This window comes from Monodelphis domestica, chromosome 5 (genome assembly GCF_027887165.1).
Source record: "Monodelphis domestica isolate mMonDom1 chromosome 5, mMonDom1.pri, whole genome shotgun sequence".
NCBI classification, from domain to species: Eukaryota; Metazoa; Chordata; class Mammalia; order Didelphimorphia; family Didelphidae; genus Monodelphis; species Monodelphis domestica.
In genome coordinates, this window is record NC_077231.1 from 214,403,425 (window position 1) to 214,429,420 (window position 25,996).

The window sequence follows — 25,996 nt, forward strand, 5'->3', positions numbered from 1 at the left end:
CAGAATGGCAGCTTCTAGAGGGCAGGGAGCAGCAGCACATAGTGCTTAATAATTGCTTGTTAATTGCTCGATTGATCCAAATCCGCATCTTACTGAGGACACAGGAGCCTAACTTGGCAACACTATCAAGTTCTTTGGACTAATATGAGAACAGTCAAATGGAACTTCTTTAACAAACTTTTCATTGTTTCAGGCTGCCTTCCTTCTCCGTCTCTCCCCGTGACTTTGATTGACTGATCTTTTGCTCACTTTTGTTATCGGAATGATACTGATGCATTTTGGGGGTTTTGTGCTTTTTATAGGGTTTTTGGGAGAGTCATATGGAACTGATAAAGACATATGGACCACTGTGTGGGTAAGACAGAAACGCCACCCTTTTACATTTTCATTTTGTGGGGTTAATAGCCCAGAAATAGGGAAGGAATTCCAAGAATCAGTACTTAGGATTTTCAAATATCTATAGACTATTCATAAAGTGTTTATGATAGAAAACTCACTGAGAGGAAACAGACCATCAAAATTACCATTGTAGCCCCTTCCACTCTTTAGCAAGAGGCCAACTTCTGCTCTGAAGAATGGCCAGATAAGGTCAGACCCATATTTTATCATATTATATTATATATTATATTATAACTAATAGTAGAACAAAGATGAGGTGCTATTATTGTCCCCATTTTATAGAGAGGAAAATTGAGGCTAAAAAAAGACCAAGGTTGGGGGCAGATAGATAGCACAGTGGAGAGAACATCACACCTAGAGTTGGGAGGTCCTGTGTTCAAGTCTGACCTCAGACACTTCCTAGCTATGTGACCCTGGGCAAGTCCCTTAATCCCAATTGCTTAGCCCTTCATATTTGTCTGCCTTATATAGATTCTAATTCAGAAGGTAAAGATTTAAAAAAAAAAAAGGTAAGTGGGGGATGGAAGACAACTTGGATCTAACTGTGGAACAAAGGTCAGAAATATCAAAATATCACTAAGGGCAGAGTCAAATGAGAAGGAAATATATTATGTATTTTTTTCAATGTATTAGAAATGGCTCCAGGAAAAACATCCTGAAATAGGGAATATGGGTCAAGATAAGAAGAAAATTAACTTTTAGGAGGTCAGAGTCTGGAGATAGAGGAATCTATGAGAAGGAACAGGCCAGAAACCTAAAGGGAAATACATGGGAAAGATCCTTCCTATCTGGAAGTTGGGATTGGAGAGAGGAGCAAATGGGAAGCATATTCCAAATTCATAGACAGTAGATATAGGAGGAAGTATCCTGTGAAAAGGAAATTATATCAATATCTATTAATTGATCTGGAATTTGAATGCATGCCTAAGGCATTCAAAAAATATTTTCTTGAATTGAATCAAACTATCTAGCCTGGCTTCTCCAAAGACTGGATGCATAATTTCTTGTTTTAAAATACTAAGGAGAAGGCAGCTGGGTGGTTCAGTGGATTGAGAGCTGGGCCCAGAGACAGAAAGGTACTAAGTTCAAATCTGGCCTCAGATACTTTCTATCTGTGTGATCCTGGGCTCTTAACCCCCATTGCCTAGCCCTTACCACTTTCTGCCTTGGAACCAATGCATAGTATTCATTTTAAGGAGGAAGGCAAGGGTTTTTAAATAAATAAAATAAAACAAAACACTGAGGAGATTTTTATGAAATTTCAGGTATAGAATGAAAATCTGACAGGAAAAACAATTTGTCATCCTGGTCATTTTTTCTTCCTCTAAGTTTATAAGCACATTTTCCAGTTTTCTTTTTTGCCTCTTCTCTTCTCTCTCTTCTTGTTCCTTTTCTTTCCCATCTAGTCAGGCTCAAGTGGTCTCCTGGGCACCAAATAAGACCTCTTCTCAGTCTTCATTCTCCTTGGTCCTCCTCCAAACACCAGCTTTGTTAGTACCCTGTATTCAGTTACTACGGAAGCCTTAAAATCTCTTGCCTCCATAGCTCTATCCTGTCCACAGTTCAAATCTGAACTATTGACAGTGGATAGAGTACTGGGACCACAGTCAGAAAGCTCACCTTCCTGAGTTCAGATCTGACTCAGTCATAGACTAGCTGTGTGACCCTGGGCAACTCATTTAACTCTGTTTGCTTTAGTTTCCTTATCTGTAAAACTGAGATTGAAAGGGAATGGCAAACCACTTCGATGTCTTTGTCAAGAAAACTCGAAATGGACTCACATAAGTGAAACAACCATACAACAAAACAACAATAAAAATTGGGGAAGGAAATGGCGTTGAAGAAGGAAATAACAAACCAGTCTAATATGTTTGCCAAGAAAACCCCAAATGAGGTCACAAAGAGTCAGATACAACTGAAAAGGACTGAACAACAAGGTCTGGACTATTTTAGTAACCATTTAACTAGTCTCTTTGCTTCGATCTAGTGTTTACCCTATAATCAAGCTCCGTGACTTAATTGGTTCTCTTGATCTTTCAAGACTCAACTCAACTATCATCTCTTCCATTGAAGCCCTCCCCAATTTTCCCCCAGTCAAGAGTGATCTTGCCTGTCTCAGAACACCATATGGTACTTTTCACATGTGGTATCATAGTTATGTCAGTCAGTCAGTCAAACAATATTAAATACCTACTATGTTCCAGGTCCTATACTGAGCACCAGGGCAGGTGACTTTACCCTCTACTAGACTGAAAGATCTTTGATGGCACGAATAATGAACGAATGACCTTGTATGTTTTTCATGAAGGATCATAGGAAATACAGAGCTGGAAAGGACCTTAGAGGCAAGTGTTAGACGTAGGGTTTAAAATCAGGTCTTACCAGTACTCTACACATTACAACATGCTTCCTTTCCCCCACAAGTCATTCATAGAAGAGTTCCTCAATAGGTTCTTGTTTAATCTAAATCTGAATCACATGCCATGTCACACACAGTAGATCAACTGTGCATAGATCCAGCAGGTCATCTCTGTGTTGGAAATTAGTTTCAAAAAGGAGTTGACACAGACTTGTCTGTCTCTTTAATGGTGAGATAGGACTGACTGGAGAAGGAAATGGCAAACCACTCCAGTATCTTTGCCAAGAAAACCCCAAATAGGGTCACAAAGAGTCGGACATAACTGAAAACAACCAAACAACAGCCAAATCCAAGAGTGGTTTGGACCACAGGACAAAAAAAAAAGGTATCAATATTTCCAAGTTTACGTTGGCCTTGGAGAAGGCCAAAAAAATTGGTCATAAAGATGATTATTTGTTTATTGATTAAAATACATATACAAGTCAACTCCATATGGCTTAATTGGTAAACAGACAGTTATAATTTTATTTCAGTTTTTTCTTTTCTTTTCGCTTTCTCTTGATGTCCCTCCAGGCCTTTTCTTTATCACTATGTTCCTGTTTTCTCAGAATAAACAAAGGCTGCAATCCATGCCCTAAGGGATCAGTCAAGAAAAATGACTTTACTTTGAAGACCCCTACATGTCCAACCTAAGACACCATTTTCCCTGAAGCACAGTGTTAACTGAGTTTGGCTGTGAATTCCTGGGAAGGAGAAATAGTTCTCCCAGAGCCTGGCTTCTGGGAACCATTTCCCTCAAGTGGATTTTGCACAGATTCTCAGAACAGTGCAGAGCCCTTGTGATTTCTTATTTTTTTAATGTCACTTGAATAATCCGAATGGCACCTCAGTAACTGATGTTGTGTGTGAAAATGGTGTTGGTTTCCTTGACAACATGATGTCAAGTCAACTTTTCAGTTTTAATTAAGTCAATACATTTTATACTTCTCATCAGAAAAAAAAAACAACCAAAACTCAATTCATGTTAAACCATCTAGAACAATTTCATGGGAAGTGCTGTAGGTACAAATAATAGAGTCACCTTCTACCCACCCTGACTCATGCCCAGCCTATTCTTCTCTTCATTCAATAGGTGGGGGGGGAGGGGGAGTATGCTATATAATTTGTAGAATCACTTAATGAGCAACCTAGAGCTGGAAGGGACCATAGAGGTTGTCTCATCAAACCCCCTCTTTTTCCAAATGTGGAAACTGAGGCCCAGGAAGATTGGGAACAAGTAATGAGCCAGGATTTGATTCTATGTTCCTTTCCTCCAGAATCAGTGTTTCTTCTTACAAAGAGAAGTCTCAAAGCCAACACAGACTTGGAAATATTGGAAATATTGGAAAAATTCTTTGTCCTGTAACCTAAACTACTCTTGGATTTTGTTATTGTTGTGCAGTTGCTTTCAGTTGTGTCAGACCCTGTGACACAATTTGGGATTTTCTTGGCAAAGATACACGAATGGTTTGTCATTTACTTCTCCAACCCATTTTACAGATGAGGAAATTGAGGCAAACAGGATTAAGTACCTTACCCAGAGTCATGCTTGCCAGTAAGTGTCTAAGGCTATATTTGAACTTGGGTCTTTCCAACTCTAAGCCTGGCACTCTAACTACTGTACCACCCAGCGCTGTGAGGTCCAAATCATCCCAAACAGCAATGACATTCTTACTTCTATGTACTTCCATCCCTAGGGACCGTAAGTCAAATTTCAAGTGGTTGCTATAAAATATCCCTCTCCCCAACTTGAGACTGGAGGTTCTTTCTGGCTCTGGGAGTCTTCCACTAAGTTCACTTCTGGGTAAAACATAGCTGATAGACAAATCACTCCCCTGCTTGCATAATACAGTATCTTGGCTGCTGAGTCAATCTGCTGCTGGGCTGGGTCAGGCCTCTGTCTCCTCAGGGTTTGCTACTCTGGAGACTTGACTAATGCTGCCACTAGCAGAATCTGTAACCAGCTCCAGTTGCAAGACCTTTGCTAGCTCTATGGACCTTTCAGAGCTCATGAGATTGTAGATTGATTCCTCCATTCTTTTAGACTCATTCTGGTCTAAGATCAAGAAAGAAGAAATAATGGAAACAGGAGAAAGAGGTGTCTGTCATGTATTCATGGAGACACGGGACCCATGTGGTCACAGCAGTTCTTATCTCACTTGTCACGTGGAAAGAGAGAGTTCATCTATTAGAGCCTTTTGTATACCGCTCATTTCCAGTCAGGGACCAATTAAAAGGCTTTTTATCACCACACAATAAGCTGATAAGATATAAGATAGGAGACAAAACGACAAGCTCTGAGGCTTGTAGGGTACCCTCCATTGTGCATTTCCAGAGGCAGATCCACACCTCATCTCCTCGTGGATAGGTAGGCAGGGTCCTTGTGGTAAAGGCTCTAAGGATATGGCCCTCCTTGGTCCCCATGACAGGAATTCAAAGTAATTCCAAGAGGGGAAAAAGTCCTCTCCATGGAAAGAAGAAAAGACCCTGTATAGGAAATGCCACCTAAGCTATGCTTTGAAGGAAGCTGGGGATGCTATGAGGCAGAGGGGAAGAGGGTGTTCTCTCCAAACTCTCTGGTTCTAGAATGCTGAATTCCTAGTTCAAAGGAATTAAATGCAGCAATGGCAGTCTTACTTCTCTGTACTTCAGGCCCTAGGGGCCATTGGTCAAATTTCAAGTGGTTGTTATAAAAATATCCCTCTCCCCAACTTGAGATTAGGGGTTCTTTCTGGCTCTGGGAGTCTTTTCTCTCTTCATAGAGTCCTCACTAAGTTCACTTCTGGGTAAAATAGAGCTGATAGACATCTGCTATGTTTTGGAAACCATTAAAAGAATAATTTCCTGTTTCCCAAGGGAAATGGTGAAGACATTGCTGAAGGAATGACCTTTGGGTAAAGTTTTACTTAAGCACCTCAAATAAAAGACTATATCCCCAGTTGCCATGCCATCAACAACGGTTGATTACATCCAACATCAAAACCACCATTACTTTCACCAACAACAACAACCAACTTTGCTAAGTTCCTAATAGGAAGTATTTTAGGGCAGAGACACAAATACAATCTTTGCTTTCCATGAATTCTAAATTAAGGCAACAAAAGTGTCTTTTTCAGTCCAGGTCTGAATTTTAGACTCCCCTGGCACTGAGTAGAATTTTTCTCACTTCGATAATCAAGTCAGAAATAGAAACATTACAAGCCATTCATGTCAAGTCTCCGGAAGAGGACTTGGTGGGAGCCTCTTTCATCCTGGCTGCCCAATGACCCATAGCCCACTGCTGCAGCTTCAAGAAGAAGCAGAATAAGTTCAGCTCCATGGAAACAATGTCCTGTATCATTTCCTGTGACCTGACCCAAATGCACAAGAGTGCCTTGACCTTGGTTTTAAACTCTGAACCTGCCTCTGCCTCTTCCTGATACTGACTTTGGCTCTCAATTCCCACGCATGCCCCAATGCTGTTTCCTGGCCTGTTCTTTGGCTTCCTGACCAATAGTGTTCCACAGATAACACGATCCATTTCCTCTTTACTTGTCATATTCCTTCCCAGCATTCTTCTCCTTCGTGCCTTCTATAGTTTCTTGTCCTTTCTCCTGTGATATCACACTGCCTGCGGTGGGAAAGGCTTCTCTCAAGGGCAGGGGAGAGAACTCAGCTGACATAATTGATCAGATATGCAGCCCTGGCTGAATCTGGAACATCACTTCATCATCACTCAGCTCCCTCCTTTGGGTGTGATGTGTGTCTGGGTTCTAAAGTAGCACAATAACCCAAGTATGGACTTCAAGGACAGTCTGAAGAACACAGACTCCCCATGGGTGCTGCCAGTCCCTTTTACCAACAGACTGGTGACTCGGTTTATAAATAGAGTAACAAGTCCAAAATGCTCAAGTCTCAGACCTCCCGTGCTGCCCCCACAAGTATCACCTGGCCTTTTACTACCCCATGCTCTCGGCTCTCCGCCACGTACAGGCTGATTGGAGAGGATACCAGTGTTATTTCCAGCACATGGGTTCAGACCAGTGATTTCATCCACACAGAGAACTCTGGTTTTGAAAGTTCCTTTCCCGGTATAGACTGGCAACTTCCCCTTGGAGAGGGAGGGGAAGTCTATAAAGGGGCGGTTTGACATTATTGGAGATCTATCCAGGTCTCTAGAGTCAAAACCCTGGAATTACCCCCACACCAAAAATCTCTCCAAAAAGTGTGACTAATTGAAAGGACCATGGGAAGATGGGTAAGAAATAGAGTAGTCCCATTCTGATCAGTAGAAAGAATCTGCCTGTGAGTAGCTGCTGTACTTCCAGTCAGTGAGAAAAAGATAGGAAGACCCAGACTGCCCAAAACACCACCTCCAACAGAAAAAGACTCCTCTCCCCACCAAAAGAATTGTTATTTGTCACAAGTTTTGTGATATTCCTTCCCATTTCTCCTTACAGACCTTAATTAATAAAGGAAAGTTCCTTTCTTGGGAATTACTCATCATACAGTAATAGAGTTCATTGGAATTTGGATCTCTTACCATTTTTCTTTTTCCCTTCACTTAGAAGCTATATAATATAGCCACACCTTGACGCTGACAGTGAAAGATTGATTTAAGTGAGGCAGTAAGGATGGGTCTACAAGAGCATACGTCTACTACTGCATATAGGAGCACATATTTGCCAACACACACACGTATCTCTATGCTATATGTGGACTCTAACATTTAGGGACAGCCAAATTATGATCTGAATGCTGCTTGGTGTCCTACTTCCCCCACTAGCTGCCATCTAACTAATAATTTAGTAACCTGACATTTTTGCATCAGCAACTTTGCCTTATAAGCTGTTCTTCATGTTTATGATTCTTGCTGTGAAAAAAAATTACTTCCCTAACATCTGTTCTGAATTTGTTTTTTCTTTAATTTTATTTATCTACTCACTGTTGAATTCAATTTGAGCCAAGAACAATAACTTGAATTGGAATCTTCAGTGTCATTCAGGTTTTTATACGCTCCAATAAATCTCTTAATTACTCTTTTTATTGTTATGAGACACACATACATATATATGTATATTCATACATACACATGGATTGGTTTATTGCATACCTCTACCTGTCTCCCTGGGGTGGGCAGTAGAAGGGTAGAAAGAGATTCCATTTTATTAACTAAATAAATTAAATGGATAGATATATTTAGTGGTGTTTGGGACTGACTTCATTGGTTTTTCCCATAAACTCTGGAGTTTTCCTCTTGCTACCCAACTCTTCTGTTTAATCAAGCTATTTCTTTGGAAAGAATCTCACTGTTGAGAAGGCTATTTGGCTACTTCCTAGACTCATAGATTGAGAGCTGCAAAGGACTGTAGAGATCAGTTAGTCTGATCGCCACATTTTGCACTAGAGAAGACTTGAGCCCAGAGAAATGAAGTGGTTTCTTTAAGGACACCCAGGCAATAAATGACAGCTAGAAACCCTCCTACCGAAATCCAAGATTCCTTCCACTATATCAAAGGCAATATTCGTGACCCTAATGTCATCAAGGAACAACATACCCTAGAATTGGTTTTTTCTAGGTAAGGAAGACAGATACATAGAATCATACTTATGGACTCCTTCGATGATAAATGCATAACATCATGGGATTTTTGGAACCAGAGGGCAAATATCACTGAGAAAAGCAGCCTGGTGAAGTGGAATGAATGCTAGGTCTGAAATGAGAGGACCTGCGTGTGAATCCCAGCTTTGTACCTTCTGATTTCTGTGACCTTGAGCATGTCAACTTTCCAAGACTCAGTTGCTATATCTATCGCATGAAAAGCTCAGTCCAGATGACCACTAAGGTCCCTTCCAGTTTTAAATCTATGTTCCTTTTCCAAATGTGTCATTTTACAGAAGAGAAAATGAAACCAAAACAGGAAAGGAATTTACTTAAGGTCACACAGTCAGTCAACAGACATTTATTAAACACTGAATATGTGCCAAGCATTGTGATAAGTAAGCACTGGGATACAAGGAAAGGAAAGAAACAGTCCCTGTCCTCAAAGTACTTACAGCCTAACGGAAAAGACATGTAAACAAGGTCCAAACAAGCTACATACAAGATAAATTGGAAATAATGAACAGAGAAAAGGTATCAGAATTTAGGGCGATTCCTGTTGAAGGTGAGATTTTAACTGGGACAGGAAATCTGGAGATAGAAACGCGGAGGGAAAGCATTCTAGGCATGGGGGGACAGCCAGAGAAAATGCTCAGTCAGGAGATGGAGTGTCTTGTTGGAGGAAGAGCAAAGAGCCCAATGTCACTGGATAGAAGAGTATATGATAGAAGATGAGGTAGAAGAAGACTGGAAAGGTAATGGAGGGCAAGTATGAGGGGCTTTGAATGCCACAAAGAATTTTATATTTGATGTTGGAGGTGACAGGAGTCAGCAGAGGGCAGATTGAGAAGGGCAAAATACCATGGTCAGATCTGAGTGTTTATACAGGCAGTAAATAGAATATCCAGGACTTAGCTCGGATTCCTTTAGATTGTGAACTTCTTGAGGACAGGCACTGTCTTTCACCTCTTGTTATACCTCCGCTGCTTAGAACAGTGCCTAGCAAGTGCTTAGTCAAGGTTTATTGACTGACTGCCTTGAACCCAGGGCTCCTGAATGCAAATCCTGGGCTCTTTCAACATCAAACTATCTACACTCTTTTCTCCTGGTCTTTCTCATGATCAGTATGGCCTCTTGATAAAATGATTAACCAGGATGCTATCTTTTATTCAGAAAAAAATGGTTTTCAGTAAGATGTAAATTGGGCTATACTAAAATGAAGAGTTGGCTTTATTAATATGATGCTCTAATTACTGGAGAAACTACCCAATCAACAGAATTAGAAGCAGAAATTCCAAGACATTTTATGGAATGAAATGAGGCCCATCCCCTACTGTCCTATCTTTAGGGAGTCTGTCAGGCAAACAAACAAAGATGAAGGGCCCCCAAAAATCAAATTAGACTCAGAGCTCTCAAAAGGACCTTAGAGATCATGTCCAATTCTCTCATTTTACAAATGAGAAAAATGACATGCAGAGAAACAATGTGAAAGAACCAGGCTTTAGAATCCATGTCCTCTGGCTCCCACTCCAATACTCTTTCTACCACAACACCTTGGTGAAACAAATCTGGAAAACCCAGGTGCTGGGGCAGCAAGGTAGAAAAGGGGGATAGAGAGCATCAGACCTCGACTCAGTAGGACATGGGTTTAAATCTGACCTCAGAAACTTCCTAGCTATGTGAGCCTGAGCAAGTCATTAAAACCTGCTCTTCTTTCTTAGAGATGATATTTAGCATGGATGTCAAGATAGAAGGTAAGGGCTTAAAAAAAAAGTACAAATTCTGCCCATTGGGTATGGCTAACCCCAATGGTCTGCCACATGTAGGAGGAATGCTTTCCTACTTGGAAATTCCATAAGAAACAGTGTTATCTGGGGCAGATCTGGATTTTTCGAGATGTACTCACATCTCAGAGGAAACTTCATTGTTTGCTATTCCCTCTGGACCCCATCAGAAATCCATTTTAGAACATCTCCTCACATGGATTGTTATGGGCTTGCCTCTGCTATTTACTAACTATGTTTAGATTCAGATCTAAAGCTCATTACCCATAATGCTGTCTCTTTAGACAGTTAGGCAAACAAAGCTGAGAATCCTGAAAGGCCCAATTGGTCTTAAAGGTGTGAGAATTTTTTTTTTTACATATACTGTAATATATCAAGATCCTGGTTTAAAAGATCCAATCAGTCTGTGGGCTTTTAGATTTCCTTTGTTCTTAGAAACTCCCATTGATGTTTCCCTTCATAAATCTTGATTAATAGATAAGGCTCTTCTGGCTAAGAATATAACTGCCCCCCCATCACCTCTGGGTGTAGGGTGGGGTTGAAAGTTTTGATGAACAATCTCCTCATTAAATTAACCAATCAGAGATATCTTGGGATGTCCAAAGGAGGGACTGAATGAGCTCCCAGATTGTATTTATAGACCTGCTTGAAAGAACTTCCTTATCTTTGATTATTGAGAAGATCACAGACCAATTAATTTACTGGTTAAGTGCTAGCCTAATCCATAAATTAATATTCTTACCCCCAAACCAGTTTCTCAAATATTTTAATTGTAATACAGATCTGAAAGAGAACTTTAGAAGTCATTTAGTCCAGCCTGTGTAAAGTATAGATGAGGAACTGAGGTCCAGAGAGTTTGGGAGACTTGTCAGAAGCCAAATAGGCACAAAGTGGCAGGTTTGTGGTTCAAAACCAGGCTCCCCAGCTCTGAATCCAGTGCTATTCTTGCTGTACTATAATTATTTCCCCTGTGATTCAGTTTCCTCATCTGTAAAACGGAGGAGTTGGACAAGAGAATACCTAAGGCCCCTGACAGCTCTAAATTTAAGACCATGTGATTCATGCCGAGAAGAGGAATGAGATATATCACTATCTGCTATGCAAGAAAGCGTGTGGATGTGTGGGGTGTGTGTTGGTATGTGTTAGCCTGGTTGATGCACTGAAGATGAGCAGAATGTGTCTTTGGTGATGGCTGGGTACCAGCCCCCTTCCCTTTTCTCCTCCACTCCTAAAAGTGGTCATATTTTAAAGTCTGAGGCCTGTTGACCCAAAGGCATCATTATTTGATTCTTTTCTCCTAGGTACTATCTCGGCCGTCGGATGTACATTGTAGTGTATGAGCCACAAATGATCAAGGAGGTTTTGGTGAAGAACTTTGGCAACTTCACCAACAGAATGGTATGTGGTTTGCATTCTACACATGGTACAATCTGGAGAAACCTTTTTTTTTTTTCAATCCTCAAGTCTGAGCAAAAGAAATCAAATTATCTTTCCTGGCTGATTTGGTTCTAATTCAATTTGATTAAAATACAAGCTCTTGACTGAGCTCAGATCTGAAAAGGACAGCTATAAAAACACAAATACAGAAAAGTCATACAAACCTGTAAGAACTGTGTTTAAGGAGTCTAAAGTCTAGGATGAGTTGGGAATGTTAAGATGACCTAAAAATGCTGGCAATGCATCAAAGGGCATTTTTTAAAGCTATAGAATGATAGATTTAGAGCTGGAAGGTGCAGCAAGGCAAGAGGAAGCCCAGAGAGGTTAAGTAATTTGCCCAAGGTCATATACGACCCATACACCTCAATTCCCCTGCCTCCAGATTGATCCCTCTCTATTCCATCAATCCCATTTTGGAACAAAAAGAAGAATGAGGAGTTATAAGCTGAGTGCTTGGGGAAATATAGTGTAATACATCCTTTACAATTCAAATCACAGGGCTGTAGTGAACCTCAAATGAAGTAATATATGTCAAGTTCTTTACGAACTATAAAATACTTATACAAATGTCTCTTATTATCACTACCAGCATCAGCACCAGCATCACCATCCTTATCCTCATCTTTTAATAGAAAAAAAATGTGGTTTTCATTAGCACAAATAGGGGTTTACCAAGAAAAATATCATACCCAACTTTTTTGATGGATGGCAAGGGAAATGCCATGGATATAGTAGTGTATCAAAATTTCAGCAAAATACTTTAAAAAGACCCCTTATCTTCTGTCTTAGAACCAATTGGTTCTAAGGCAGAAGAGCAGTAAAGGCTAGGCAATGGGGGTTAAATGACTTTTTCAGGGTCATACAGCTGGAAAGTGTCTGAGGCCAGATTTGAACCCTGGACCTCCCTTTTCTAGACCTGGCTCTCAATTCATTGAGCCCCCTAGTTGCCCCCTCAGCAAAATACTTGATAAAAAGTTCCATAACCTTCTTGTACGTGAAAGCAAAATATGGGAAGAGTGAAAATGCTATTAAATGCATTCTATCTAGATGAACATTAATATCCAAGCAACGCTGATTTGTAGATATGGTATCAATGAGGTCTTTTACAGTTCCATCATCCTCTCTTTGGCTCTGGCCTGTCCAACATTTTTATCAATGACTTGAATGAAGCCACAGAAAGCATGCTTATTACATTTGCAGATGACCCAAGGCTGGGAGGCATAGCTAATGTGATAGATAACAGAATCAAGATTCAACATGATCTCAACAGCCTGAAATGCTGGGCTGGAACCAGACAGATGAAATTTGACAGTGAAAAATCTACACTCGTATTCAGTTTAACAAACCAATCACAGAAATATCAGATAGGAAAAATAATAAGTCTGAGGAAAAAAAAACAACAACTGGGGGTTTCAATTGACCATAAACAATTTGAATCAACAGTGGGTTACATATTTTAAATGTATTGCTTCTCTGTACATATATTGTATCACTATAGGACAGTATAAAGCTCCTTGAGGGCAGGAATTGTGATGTTTCTGTCTATGTATCTCCCCTCCTTAAGACAATTCCTTACATAAAAGTGATTAATCAATAGATATTCAATGGAATTGAACTGAGGGGCAGCTGGGTAGCTCAGTAGGTTGAGAGCCAGGCCTAGAGACAGGAGGTCCTAGATTCAAATATGGTGGTAGTGATTCTAAGATGGAAGGTAAGGGTTGTTTTATTTTTTATTTTTTTAATTATAAAAAAATTATTGATTGAGTTAAACCAAATCCCAAGAGGAGGGTGAAACATTTTCGAGGTTTGAGAGAAACAAGGGTTCTTTGCCTGGGGACCACCAACCTGTGAATACATTTCAAGGAGTTCAGGATCTATTTTCATGAATAGATACCTGAAATTTAGCAATTTCTTAAATTATGATTTGAAAAAATAGTCTTAGATGGGTTCTGTCTGTGACACAAAAAGAGTTAAGAACCCTCAGTGTAGACAGGAGAGAGAGAAGTCTTCAGATAGCTAGGACTGATGAAAAGTACAGTGACCAGAGAGTATTCAGACCACACCAGGGGGACGTAAGTGTTTTGAGCAGCTCAAGAGAATAAAGCATTATTATGGCAGCTGCTGCTGTCTACTCAGTGGGAACAGCCCCCAGCTCATCACATCTCATTTGATTGATCAGGGAAGAAGAGGCAAATCAAGCAGAAAAAAGAGCAGTGAGGGGCCATAAAAACAGCCAGACAGACTCAAAGTAGCCCACTCAAGATTAGGCAACCTAAGCAACACTGAGCAAGACATTGGTGAGGCAGATTTCAAATTGATTTCAGACAGATGTTCAGTTCCTCTTCTGTCCAAAAAACTAAGTTAAGGAGTCATAGAAGCTCTCAAAGACTTCTGGAATATTCTGAATTGTAAACAATGTGGCCCTCAAGAGATTTATGTTGCAGTGGGTCTTATTTGGAATTATGAAGGAATGGAACTTTGGTTTTTTTAGAAGTAGGAGCACTTTAAGGTGCTGGGTGGCTCAAGCCTAGAGATGGGTTCCAATCTAGATTCAGATACTTCTAGGTATATGACCCTGGGTAAGTCACTAAACTCCCATTGCCTAGCCCTTACTTCTCTCTCTCCTGTCTACACTGAGGGTTCTTAACTCTTTTTGTGTCACAGACAGAACCCATCTACACAGTACAATACACAGTACTGATTCCAGGACAGAAGTTTTGAGTTAAAAAAAAAAGTAGGAGCACGTAATATCTAAGGAAATATAATGGGTTAACATTATATTTGCAAAGGTCTTTAGAAATCATCTAATCCCATGGTATCAAACTCATGGAGAAATGGGGGCTACTAAACCACATATAAGGATCCCTGCAGCCTGTATATTAATATAAATCATATATTTATGCTATATATAAATATAAATCAATTTTTTTTTTGCTAAATATTTCCCAATTACATTTTAATCTGGCTCTGGGCCACATGCAATCTGAATATTTGACATCTCTGATCTAGTCCATTCATCTTCAATTAAAGGAAACTGAAGGCAAAGAAAGATTTAGTAGTAGTAGCAGTAAGTACTAGGAATACTAAGGCAGGTAGATGGCACAGTAGATAGAATGCTGGGCCTGGAGTCAGGAAAACCTGAGTTCAAATCTGGTCTCAGAACCTTACTATCCGTGTGAGTGTGGACAAGTCATTTAACACTCTCTGCCTCCATTTCCTCATTTATAAAATGAGCTGGAAAAGAAAATTGTAATCTTTGCCAAGAAAATCCCAAATGAGGTCGCAGTATTGATTCTAGACAGACGGTAAGGGTTTAAAAAAAAGAACTGATACTGAGTATCAATTCCAAAGCAGAAGAGAGGTAAAGGCTAGGCAATTAGTGTTAAGTGGCCCAGGGTCACACAGTTAGGAAATGTCTGAAGCTAGATTTGAACCCAGATCCTTCTGATTCCCTTCCTGGAACTCTACTGTCCTAAGGATTAGCTCTTTGCTACAAACCAGGAGCAGGAGATCCTACAGGAAAGAAGCAGGGCCAAGATTCCGGAGCTCTGAAGAAGGCAGTTTCGGGGAGACAGTTGCTTCTCTGGAGGAGAGAGGAAGTTGGTGGAGTTGCTCTCTGGAGAAGGAGGCTTTGAAGCTGCCAGGAGACTGAGATTTTCTTCAAGCAAGTTTTCATCTTCTAGAAGTGGTAGAGAGAGTGGTTAACACTCCACACAGGTGAACTGTGTAAGTGAAGCCATTTCTTCCCTTCCTGAGCCTATGTGCTATTGCTTTCTACTGGGACTTCTGCCAGACCCAAGAGGACATCAGTCTGTGAGACTTCCTTTGGCCCTTGTTCCTGTACCTACAAGTCCTTCCCTAATTTTAATGTAGTAATTAAGGATTAATTAGTATAGTTTAGAAAGTAGACTTCTAGGTAGAGAAATCATTGTTTAGTGGGGTTTAGTACTCTGACTTTGGGGTTAAGATCAGATCTTCCCAATTCCCTTCCCTTCCTTCCCTTGGCTTAAATAAACAGTGAGTTAGTTATATTTATTTATCTATGTGCTTATTATTCTATATACTATTCCACTACCTACTGTGCTACTTAGCTGCCCCTGAGCATTTACAACATTTCAAGACTCTATACCCCTTGTTATATTGAGGAAAAATCCAAAGTGTATTCATCTGATAAATATTATTTTTCTCTAAATCAGACCAATAATTTCATGAACATGGGGAGATGCTACCAATACAAATCGGCACCTCTCTGCAATCTGTAGTCTTAGAGAGATGCCTAGGACACAGAGGCTAATTGACTTTGCTAAGGGTCACCCAGCCTGTACTTATCAGAGGCAGAACTTCAGCCCAGATGTTACTGGGTCCAAGGCCAGCTCTTTATCCACTCTACCTGGCTGCCTCTTCTGAGAAATCATGCTGCAAAATAATTAAAAGCCACTCTTTTCATTTGTTGACTGTCCCAAGGGTCTCCCTCTGCAAGGTCAGATTACCCACTTGGTTCATTACAATAGTAACTGAACTACTAGAGGTGGCTGATAGACCATAGGCTTGGCCCTCCAGCAGGGTTCTGATGCCTCAAACTTATGCATCAAACCTCTATCAACATAGTGTCCATTTTCTTAACCCTAGCCACCACAGTTGGACACCTTTCCCTTTGGAGGATGATGCCAAGAAGAGTGACTACCAAGTTCAGCCTCAAGTCACCCCTTTGGTTCTGCTATTAGAAACTGGGGTAGAGAATCCATAGAGATGACCTAAAATGATGGTTCTTGTTACCCTGTTTTCAGACCTATTTTGCTTCTAGTTCGATTCAGCTTCATTCCCAAGATATATCTTGCTTTGTTTTCTAAAGGCTCCCCTTTGACTTCTCTCCATACCCTCATTACTTCCTGTCAGTGTTCTGGATGATGTAATCATGAGTTATATTTCACCCCACATCATCTGCTTAGCATTTATAGAGTCTCTCTTTGAACTTTGGCACTGGATTATTTTTATTCAGATGGCATTTCTTACTGATATCTTATACTACAGTATACTTAATAGGACCAACAATATGGCCTCCTTTACTGCTAAATAATCTATGCAGAGGTATCAAGAACTTTACTGGGTCCAAATCAGTTGTAAATGTCATTGGGAACTGTTTAACAAAAATATTTTTAACAAAATAAATATACAATTAGACTATAGATAATGTTAATGGGTGGTTTTCGAAGGCAACTGTTGCTTCAGAGATCATTATATAGTTTAAAGGTCCCATTTCTATTTGAGTTTCACATCACTGTTCTACTCCAACCCCTTCTTTTTATACACAAGGGAACAGAAGGCCAGAGAAATTAAATGAGTTTTCTGAAGGTCACAGAGATAGTAAGTGGTAGAGTCCCAATACAAACATGTCTTCTTGGTCCAAATTCAGCAGTCTTTCCAATCAAAAGGTGTCCTTCAGGTTCCTCAATGATACCTAGTGTTGGGTAGGTGATGGGAACATTCTTAATGTGCTCTTGGGCCCAAGCTAGGTGGGGTTATTTTGCTAGTGGAAAAGAAAATGGTCCCTATTAACCAGTTAAATTGCTAGGAGTGGAAGAAAGCCATGGAAGAGAGCATTATATAGTATGCTGTGAAATATAATATATGTAAATGACAAGATAGTATAGTAATAAAAGTAGATTACAATAATAGTAATGTGAAGTGCTTTTACATTCTTTACCTTACTTGATGCTCATAGCAATTTCTTGTTTAGTTGTTTTTAGTTGTAACCAACTTTTTATGACTCCATTTGGAGTTTTCTTGATAATCATACTAGAATGGTTTACCATTTCCTTCTCCAGTTCATTTTACAGGTGAAGAGACTGAGGCACACAGAGTCAAATGACATGTTCGAGGTCATATGGTTGCTAAGTGTCTAAGGCCAGATTTTAACTCAAGTCTTCCTGACTCCAGGGGTGGCACTCTACTGCCTCACTGAGCTGTCCCAAAGTCAGGATATAAGTGTGTCCATTTTCCAGGTTCTTCCAAGTTTACTATCAGGGGCTTTTCATCGCCTAGCATTGACACCCCATTCAGCTTGATAAGTCTTTTTTTTTATTTTTACCTTTACTTTCCATCTTAGAGATCCAATACTGTGTATTGGTTCCAAGGCAAAAAAAAAAAACCTATAAGGGCTAGGCAATGGGGGACTAAATGACTTTCCCAGGGTCACATGGCTAGGAAATCTCTGGGGTCAGATTTAAACCTAAGACTTCACATCTCTAGGTTCACAATCCCTTGGGTCAACAAGCTTCCCTGTTTGTGGGTCTTAAGTAATTAGTCTTTTGATACTTTATTCACTTATTTTTCAGTCACAAAAACTACATTACAAAAAAATCATGACAGTATTAACTATTTTTAATATCAATTTCTATTTGTATAGGTTTGTAGTTATAAGTACTTTACATTCCTTATTTCATTTGTTTTCAATATAATCCTGTGAGCTTGGGAGGGCTGGTATTATTGTCCCTATTTTATGTCTGAGAAAGGCATGAATCAAATTGATAAAGGAAAGGACTTTTGAGCTCATCTGGTCCAGCCCATTCATTTTATTGATTAGCAAACTGAAACCCAAAGAGATTAAGGGAATTGTCCAAGGTAGAAAACAGCAGAGCTAGTGTGTGTCATACCCAGGTCCTCTGATTCCCTATCTTCTGGTCTTTCCACGACAACGTGCTGTTTCTCTGAGGCTTAGTTAAGTAAATGACTTGGCCAAGGTCACACAATTAGTAAGTAGCATAGCCAAGACTTGAACACAGATCTCATTCCTACTCCATTATTCTTTTCTCTATTTCACAGTAGGGAACCTTTGTAAACCCTTGTCCCATTACATTCCTATTCTTCCACATGGACACCTTAATGATATCCTTGAATGCTTTTCTCCTGACCCATTTCCCTTGTACCTAGAGAGTTAATCAAATACCATGATCTCTTCATCCATCAGATAAAGTAGTGGACCCTCTGGTGTTTTTCCATTTCAAAGGGAAAGTGACAATGCAGTGATCTGGTTGTCACATACCACAGCTGGGAGGAAACTATTTACTGTGGTTAGATTTATGGTTCACTGCCTTAGTTGAAAAGAACTATATATTTTATAGCTAAAGACTGAACCCTAGCTAATGTCCAAAATAGGAGAAAATAACCAGCAAATTTATAAATTGTGCTTCTCGCTATATTATTATTCCCAAGGCTATTAATTTGTTCAAAAGCTTTTGCGTTGAGTAAGTGGAAATATGTTTGCATTTCGCAAGTATCTGGCATGACTATAAATCACAGTATCTGGCTTATGGAGGTGCTCACATTTCTTTACAGTCATTCCTCAGTTACAAGACTCACCTTTCACATCAGGGCTCTAAATTCATCAAATCTGTTCGTGGATTCATTGCTCTAATCAAAACAGAAAGTCTTGCTTTTAAACCTAAAATTAGCTTTGAGGTTGAAAATATAAGCAGAAGTAAGATTTGTGATTTTTCTAATTATTCTTCCCTTCTTTGGACATTAGTATATATTGGTGTTTAGTCTTGATATATGTATACAGTGGGGTCTCATTCAGTTGACCCCTTTCTATACAAATAGGAGTTCTTTCCTAAATAATTTATGTTTTCCATTTTATTGAATACCGGCCTATTAAGTACCATTGTTTCAGGTTCTCCCTTGCCAGCCTACTTCAATGATCCATCATTCTATTTTTTAAGCAATACCAGGTGGTTGTCATGATTTCTGCTTTAGGATAACATTTGAGGTTTGGAAGTGCTATTCCCTTTTTTCATTATTCTCCTTGATAATCTAGATATTTTATTTTCCCAAATGAATTTTATTATTGTTTTATTGAGTACTATGAAGTATCTTTTTGATAATTTAATTAGTATAGAATAAAAATTATAACTCAAGTATTATTATCACTTTTGTTTCATTGGCATGGCCCAGCCATGAACATGGAATATTCTTCTAGCTATTTAAGTTGCCCTTTATTTCTTTAGGAAACACTTTGTAATTGAATCTATAAAAGTTTATTTTGCATGCTTTAATAAGTTGAGATCTAGATATTTTATGTATTTTGTAGTTATTTGGAATGGAATTTCCCTGAATGTAGTGTTCAAAGCCTCTCATGGCCTATCTCTATCTTATCCAATATTCTCGTGAACCTTATACTCTCTCATATATTCTTTTTAAAAAATATCTCTTATTCTTCTATCTTAGTAACATCTCTAAAACAGAAGGGCAAGCAAGGATTTGCAAATGGGGTTAAGTAACTTGCTTGGGGTCACACAGAAAGTGACTAAGGCCCAATTTAAACTCAATTCCTCCCTTCTCCAGGCCCAGCACTCTATCCACTGTGTCATCTAGGTATCCCTCACATACTCTTCCATTCAGTGACACTGGGTCTCCTTGCTATTCCTCAAACAAGACAACAGGCATTTTCATTGGCTGTCCCTGTTATTTAAAATGCTCTCCATCCTCATCTCCACCTCCTGACATCCCTGGCTTCCTTCAAATTCTAGCTAAAATCCCACCTTTTCTTATTCAAATATTTTATTTTCCCTACATATAATAATAATTTTCAACACTGTTTTCCAAAATTATAAGGTCCAAACTGTCTGCCCCTCCCTCCCTGCCCTCCCCCTACTCCGAGATGGTAAGCAATTTGATCTGGGCCCTATATGTATTATCATGCACTTCCATCTTTCATCTAGTGAGAAAACACGTGGTTGTGGATATTTTTGTTCTTAATATGATTAGGTTAACTCCTTTCCCAATGATGAAACCTCTTTGTATCACTGCTATAAATCTAACTTTGACCCCCTTCCGCCCAAAGAGATATTTCTTTTATTAAGAGAATTTTGCTACACAAGCTAGGGAACAATTCCCCCACATAGATTGCTTATCATCCTTCGGTTTTCTACCCTCTTCAGAGGTTTCAGAATGTGCTTATGCAATGAGATGGCTCCTTCGACATGAGATTTCTCCCTCGTCCTGTTCTAACACTGGGGAAAGGACTTGATACATCTCTCCAGATATTCAGGTTTTCATACGTGTGGATTGTAGCCAGATCAACCCATTCTAGACAAATAATGTATCATTTCTTTTCTTAAATTAAAAAAAAAGGCTTTTCAAGGGTTCTGCACAATATCAGTTATGAAATACGAGGGGTTTTTAAGGCACTAATTCCCTCATGAGCCCTAAAATGTTTCCAGGAGTGGTGTTAAGTGTTATTGATTTTGAATACTCAAATTTTTCTCTGACACTACATTCCAGAACATCACAGAATTTTTTTTGAAGCCCTGTTGAAAATGACTTTATATATATATATATATATTTTTTCTTGTTTTACTTGAGGCTTGATTCAGCAGAAAACTCCAACTTTTAATCTTATAAAACAAACAAGTACTGTGTTGTTCTAACATAATAGAGCTTCTACTCCAAAAAAAAAGAAAGATTCATTGTGCACTAGGTGGAAGGGCAGAGGAAATAACACACAGACCTTTGTTGTTAAAAAATATAAAAGAAGTAAAGGTGCTGCAAAAGTACTTCTGACCTCTTAAGGGTCATAAGGGCCTCGTCTAGCTCCCCCCCCCCCCAGTTATTACAATTTAATTTTAGTTGTATTTTGTTGTCCTCTTCTATCCAAGGGGTCTTAACCTTATTTTTGGTATCATGGGCCCCTTCAGCAATCTGGAGAAGTGTAGAGGGCCCATTTTACAATAATGTTTTAAATGCATAAAATAAAATACATAGCGTTATGAAAGAAGTCAATTATATTGAAATATAGTTATTAAAATATTTTAAAGAAAAGTTGAGGGGGCCCAAGTTAAGAACCCTTGTCCTACTGTTCAACTGCGTGGGAGGAGGAAGCAGAAGGAATATTGCTATTAGAAGATGGTAACAATGCATTCTTTTTTTTTTTTTAATGGAGATAGCAAGGTGAATTAATGGATTGAGAGCTAAGCCTAGAGATAGGAGGTCCTGGGTTCAAATTAGGCCTCAGAGACTTCCCAATTGTGTGATCCTGGACAAGTCACTTAACTCCCATTACCTAGCCCTTACCACTCTTCTGCCTTGGAACCAATACACAGTATTGATTCCAAGATGGAAGGTAAGGGGTTAAAAACAAACAAACAACAACAACAATTCCTGAAGTACAGAAGAACAATACAAATGAACAGATCATCTGAGTACTTCTTTTTAAAGTTGTAAGCACTATTGAACAGTTCAAGTCCTGTGAAGTCAAATTAACATTCAAATTATTAGTAACCTCAGTACAGAGAACCGGAAGCCCGAGCTCCTTGTGCACAGGGATCATTCCATTCATTGTCTTTGCATCCTCATCTAAGAAAGGGGGTTAAACTAGATTGCCTCCAGGGTCCTATCCAACTAGAAATCTGTGATTTCATTATTTACCTCCCATGAATATTTACTTATTAGTTCTGGTTGGCCAGCACAGAACAAGTCAACTATCACTTCCGCCATGTGACAGCCCTTCAAAAAGCCCCTAATTGGATGTGAACTCATTGAGGTCAGATACTATATTTTTGCCTCTGTAACAGCCTCATAATAGCCTACATAATGACAAGCATGTAACGTGACAGGCATTTAGCAAAGGTCTATTGATTGACTGGAGTAATCTTGACTTGGACACAATCTGAAGGGGATTAAAAAAAATGTTAAGCAATTGCTACTTTATATATATATAAAACATCCATATAACAAAATGTAGTAGTCCCATTGTGCTCTTCAATGGTCAGCCCAACATCTAGAAGGAAATAAACATTTATTGGGTGCCTACTTAAATGTCAGGTACTGTGCTAAGCCCTTTACAAATACTAACTCTCATCTGATCATCCCCAAAACCCTAAGAGAAAAGGGCTATTTATATCCTCATTTTACACCCAAGGAAACTGAAACAGATAGAGTGACTTGCCCAGGGTCATTCACTAAGTGTCTAAGACTAGATTTGAACTCAGGTCTTCCTGACTCCAAGCTCAGCACTCTATCCACTGGGCCATTAAACTGCCTTTAAACAGAGGTTTTTTTTAAAGAGACTGACAACTAGAATAAATCCAGGAGGGTGCCCACCAAAAAAATGAGCATAATTCTTACTCCTATTTCTATAGCACTACATAGGTAACAAATAGCTTTCCAGACATTTCATTTGAGCCCCACGGCAGCCCCAGGAGGTTGAGCTTATTAAGGCCATTTTACAGAGGAGGAAACAGTCTCTGAGAGATTAAGCAATCCGACCAGGATCCCACATCCAGTAAAGAGTGAAGCCAAGAATCAAAATGAGGTCGCTTCTGGATGATCAGCTGTTCCCTTAACTCAGTATGTCATCTCCTGCGCCATGCATTCATTCATACAAACTGGCTCCCAAGCTGGAAATATTTCCCTTCATCACCTTCACCTTCCCGATTCCAAATCTTTTACACAAGACTCAGTTTAGGTTCATTCTTCAAGATGAAGCCTTCTGGGCTCCTCCCAGATCCCCAAGCTGTTAGCCTCTTTCCTTCTTCAAATATTCCCAGAACACTTTGATCCTTCCTTTGTTCCTTTCACCAGCTACCTCAGGGGTTCCCATCCTGGGGCACACATACCCCAAAGGACTGTGGGAAGTTTGTCCAGAGAGTACTAGCAAGTTAATGACTAATCTCTTTATTTTATTTCTTATGTATATGTGCATGATAAACTCTAGAATTTCTCTCCTACCCCAAGACCCTCCTTTTGTTTTGTATCCCTAGTGCTTGGCACAGTGCCCGGCACATAGCAATGAGTAATAAATGTTTGTGCAGTCTACCTTATAGGCATCTGTGGACATCTCCTAACCACTCAATAGAATGGAAGCTTCTTAGGGGGAAGGACTGTTTTGTTTTTGTCTTTGTTTTCTTTTAGCATTAGTGATTTGTTTTAAAATTTCATACTGGCTAATACTTTGCAGAGTTCTTTGGAGAATTGTATCCTTAGACCACTCATCCTTTGAAGAATTGCTATGTGGAATGTTTATGGCCAATTCGCCAGGCTCCTGCCACATTTCCAGCCATATTTCAGATTGTGCCACCTCCATTAGCAGCTGCTACCTTTCCCTGCTTGGTTTACACTCTGCCTTTTCAAATCCTTCTCTTCTCTCAGATGCCAGCTGAGGTTCCACCTTCTCCACGAAGCCTTCCTTGATCCGCCCCCCCCCCCCAGCTTTTCCTAGATCACTTTGTCTGATTTGTCCTTCACACCATCACGCTATGCCTTGTATTAGCTTTCCCTGAGTACATGTTGAATTTCCTACCTACCTTCGACCCCACTCCAACACAATGGAAGTGCCTTCATCTTTGTATTCCCAGCACAGTACCTCGTACAGAGTAGACATGATGTTCGTTGAATTGAAGCAGTATTTATTAGCTGCCTAATGATGTCCTGAGCTCTGCGCAAAGTACTATGGGAAAATATGAAATATATTATTACATATAATAAGAACTAGCATTCACATAGCACCTTAAGGTATATGAAGCACTTTACATATGTTCTCATTTGATTCCCTCCCAATCACCATCTAATGTAGATGCTATTATTATTCCCATTTTTCAGATGAGGAAACTGGGATTGAGAAAGGCTAAGTGATTGGCCCAGGGTTACAATGGCTAGTAAGTATCTGTGGCTAGATTTGAACTCAGCTCTTTCTGCCTTTAAGTCCTGCATGCTTATTCACTGTGCCACCTAGTACCATGTGTATATATATATATGTGTGTGTGTGTGTGTTTGTGTAATGTGTGTGTTTTCATATGTACATATGTGTATATGTGTGTACATATATTTCCCATTGTGAATAATTCACAATTTAAGTGGTATATGTATGCAAAAAAAAAAAGACTAGGATGTTTAGAGGATGTCATTATACAAGCAACTGAAAGGGAATGTGCTATGGAAGGAAAATTTAGCAGAGAAAATCAGGGAAAGCTTCTAAGAGGAGGAGAAGCAGTTTAATATAGTAGAGAGGCAAGAGTCTTGTATTGGGGTTCAGACTCAGAGGACCCAGGTTTGAATCTTATTACCTTTATGACCTTGATTAAGACACAGTGTCTGTAGATCTCAATTGTCTCATTTGGAAAACAAGATCCTTTCCTTTTTTCAGGCCCTGGCTTTCTATCTTAGTAACAATTTCAGGACAGAAGGGCAAATGCTAAGCAAATGGAATTAAGTTACTTGTCCAGGGTCACACACCTAGAAGGAAGTATCTGAAGTCACATTTGAACCCAGGTCCTTCTGATTCTAGGCCCTCTAACCACTGTATCACATAATTAGGTTATTTTATTTTATTTTTTAACCCTTACCTTTCATCTTAGAATAACTACTGTGTATTAGTTCTAAGGCAGAAGAGTGGTAAGGGTTAGGCAATGGGGGTTTAAGTGACTTTCCCAGGGTCACACATATCTGAGGTCAGATTTGAAACCAGGACCTCACATTTCTAAGCCTGGCTTTCAATCCACTGAGCCACCCAGGTGCCCCTGATTAGGTTATTTTTAAGACTCCTTCCAGCTCTAAATATGCTTAGCATAGAACCTCTCTCCATTAGAAAGTTTTCCTTGTGTTATCTAATTTTTGTTTTACCTTTTATCTTAGAATCAATACTATGTACTGGTTCCAAGGCAGAAGAGTGGTAAGGGCTAGGCAATGGGGGTTAAGTGATCTGCCTAGGTTCACACAGCTAGGAAATATCTGAGGTCAATTTTGAACTCAGGATCTCCCATGTCTAGGTCTGGCTCTCAATCCACTGAGCCACACAGCTGTTCCCTTTCCTGTATTTTGAAAAGCAAACTTTTAGGTAGTTTGGGAAGGAGAGGAAGTATATGGGCAGAAAATAGTAAGGAGGATATTCCAGGTAATAGGAATAGATCTTTGGTGGATGCCTTGTTTTCTCAAAGGTTCCTAAATAAACAGAAAACAATAATGACTTTACAGTTTGCTCAGGGGAAGCAGGCTTAATCTTTCTTAGGAGTGCTATACACAATACATCCTTGTGCTCACCTAAGGTGATTAGGGACAGATTGACATTGCCCATTGACGGAAGCACTGAAGCCCACATCCTGCTCTTGGCAACATAGATTCCTCCCCAGTTACCATTTCTTTTGCTTGTGTGTGGGCACAAAGGGCTAGATTTGAGCCCAGGATATAAGATTCACATATTCTTACCTAATTAGCAATAATAATAATAATAATAATAATAATAATAGCATAAATTAACATTTACACAGTGCTATAACGTGTGTAGCATTCCTGACATTTATGCCATTTGCCCCTCACAACATTCCTAAATCTTCTGGGATAAATATTAAATCTGACCACACACTTCAGTAATGATCAATTTCACGCCCTTATTTCAGTCAAGACACT

At 39.5% G+C, this 25,996-nt stretch overlaps 1 protein-coding gene across 1 annotated transcript in view; it reads left to right on the plus strand.

Annotated features, from left to right (window-relative positions):
• TBXAS1 (thromboxane A synthase 1) overlaps positions 1–25,996 on the plus strand; it is a 258,599-nt gene that overhangs the window by 69,437 nt on the left and 163,166 nt on the right. Inside the window, exons 3-4 of the mRNA XM_007504415.3 lie at positions 303–355; positions 11,464–11,560. Of these exons, the coding sequence (XP_007504477.2) occupies positions 303–355; positions 11,464–11,560 (150 nt within the window). The remainder of the gene's footprint in view (positions 1–302; positions 356–11,463; positions 11,561–25,996) is intronic.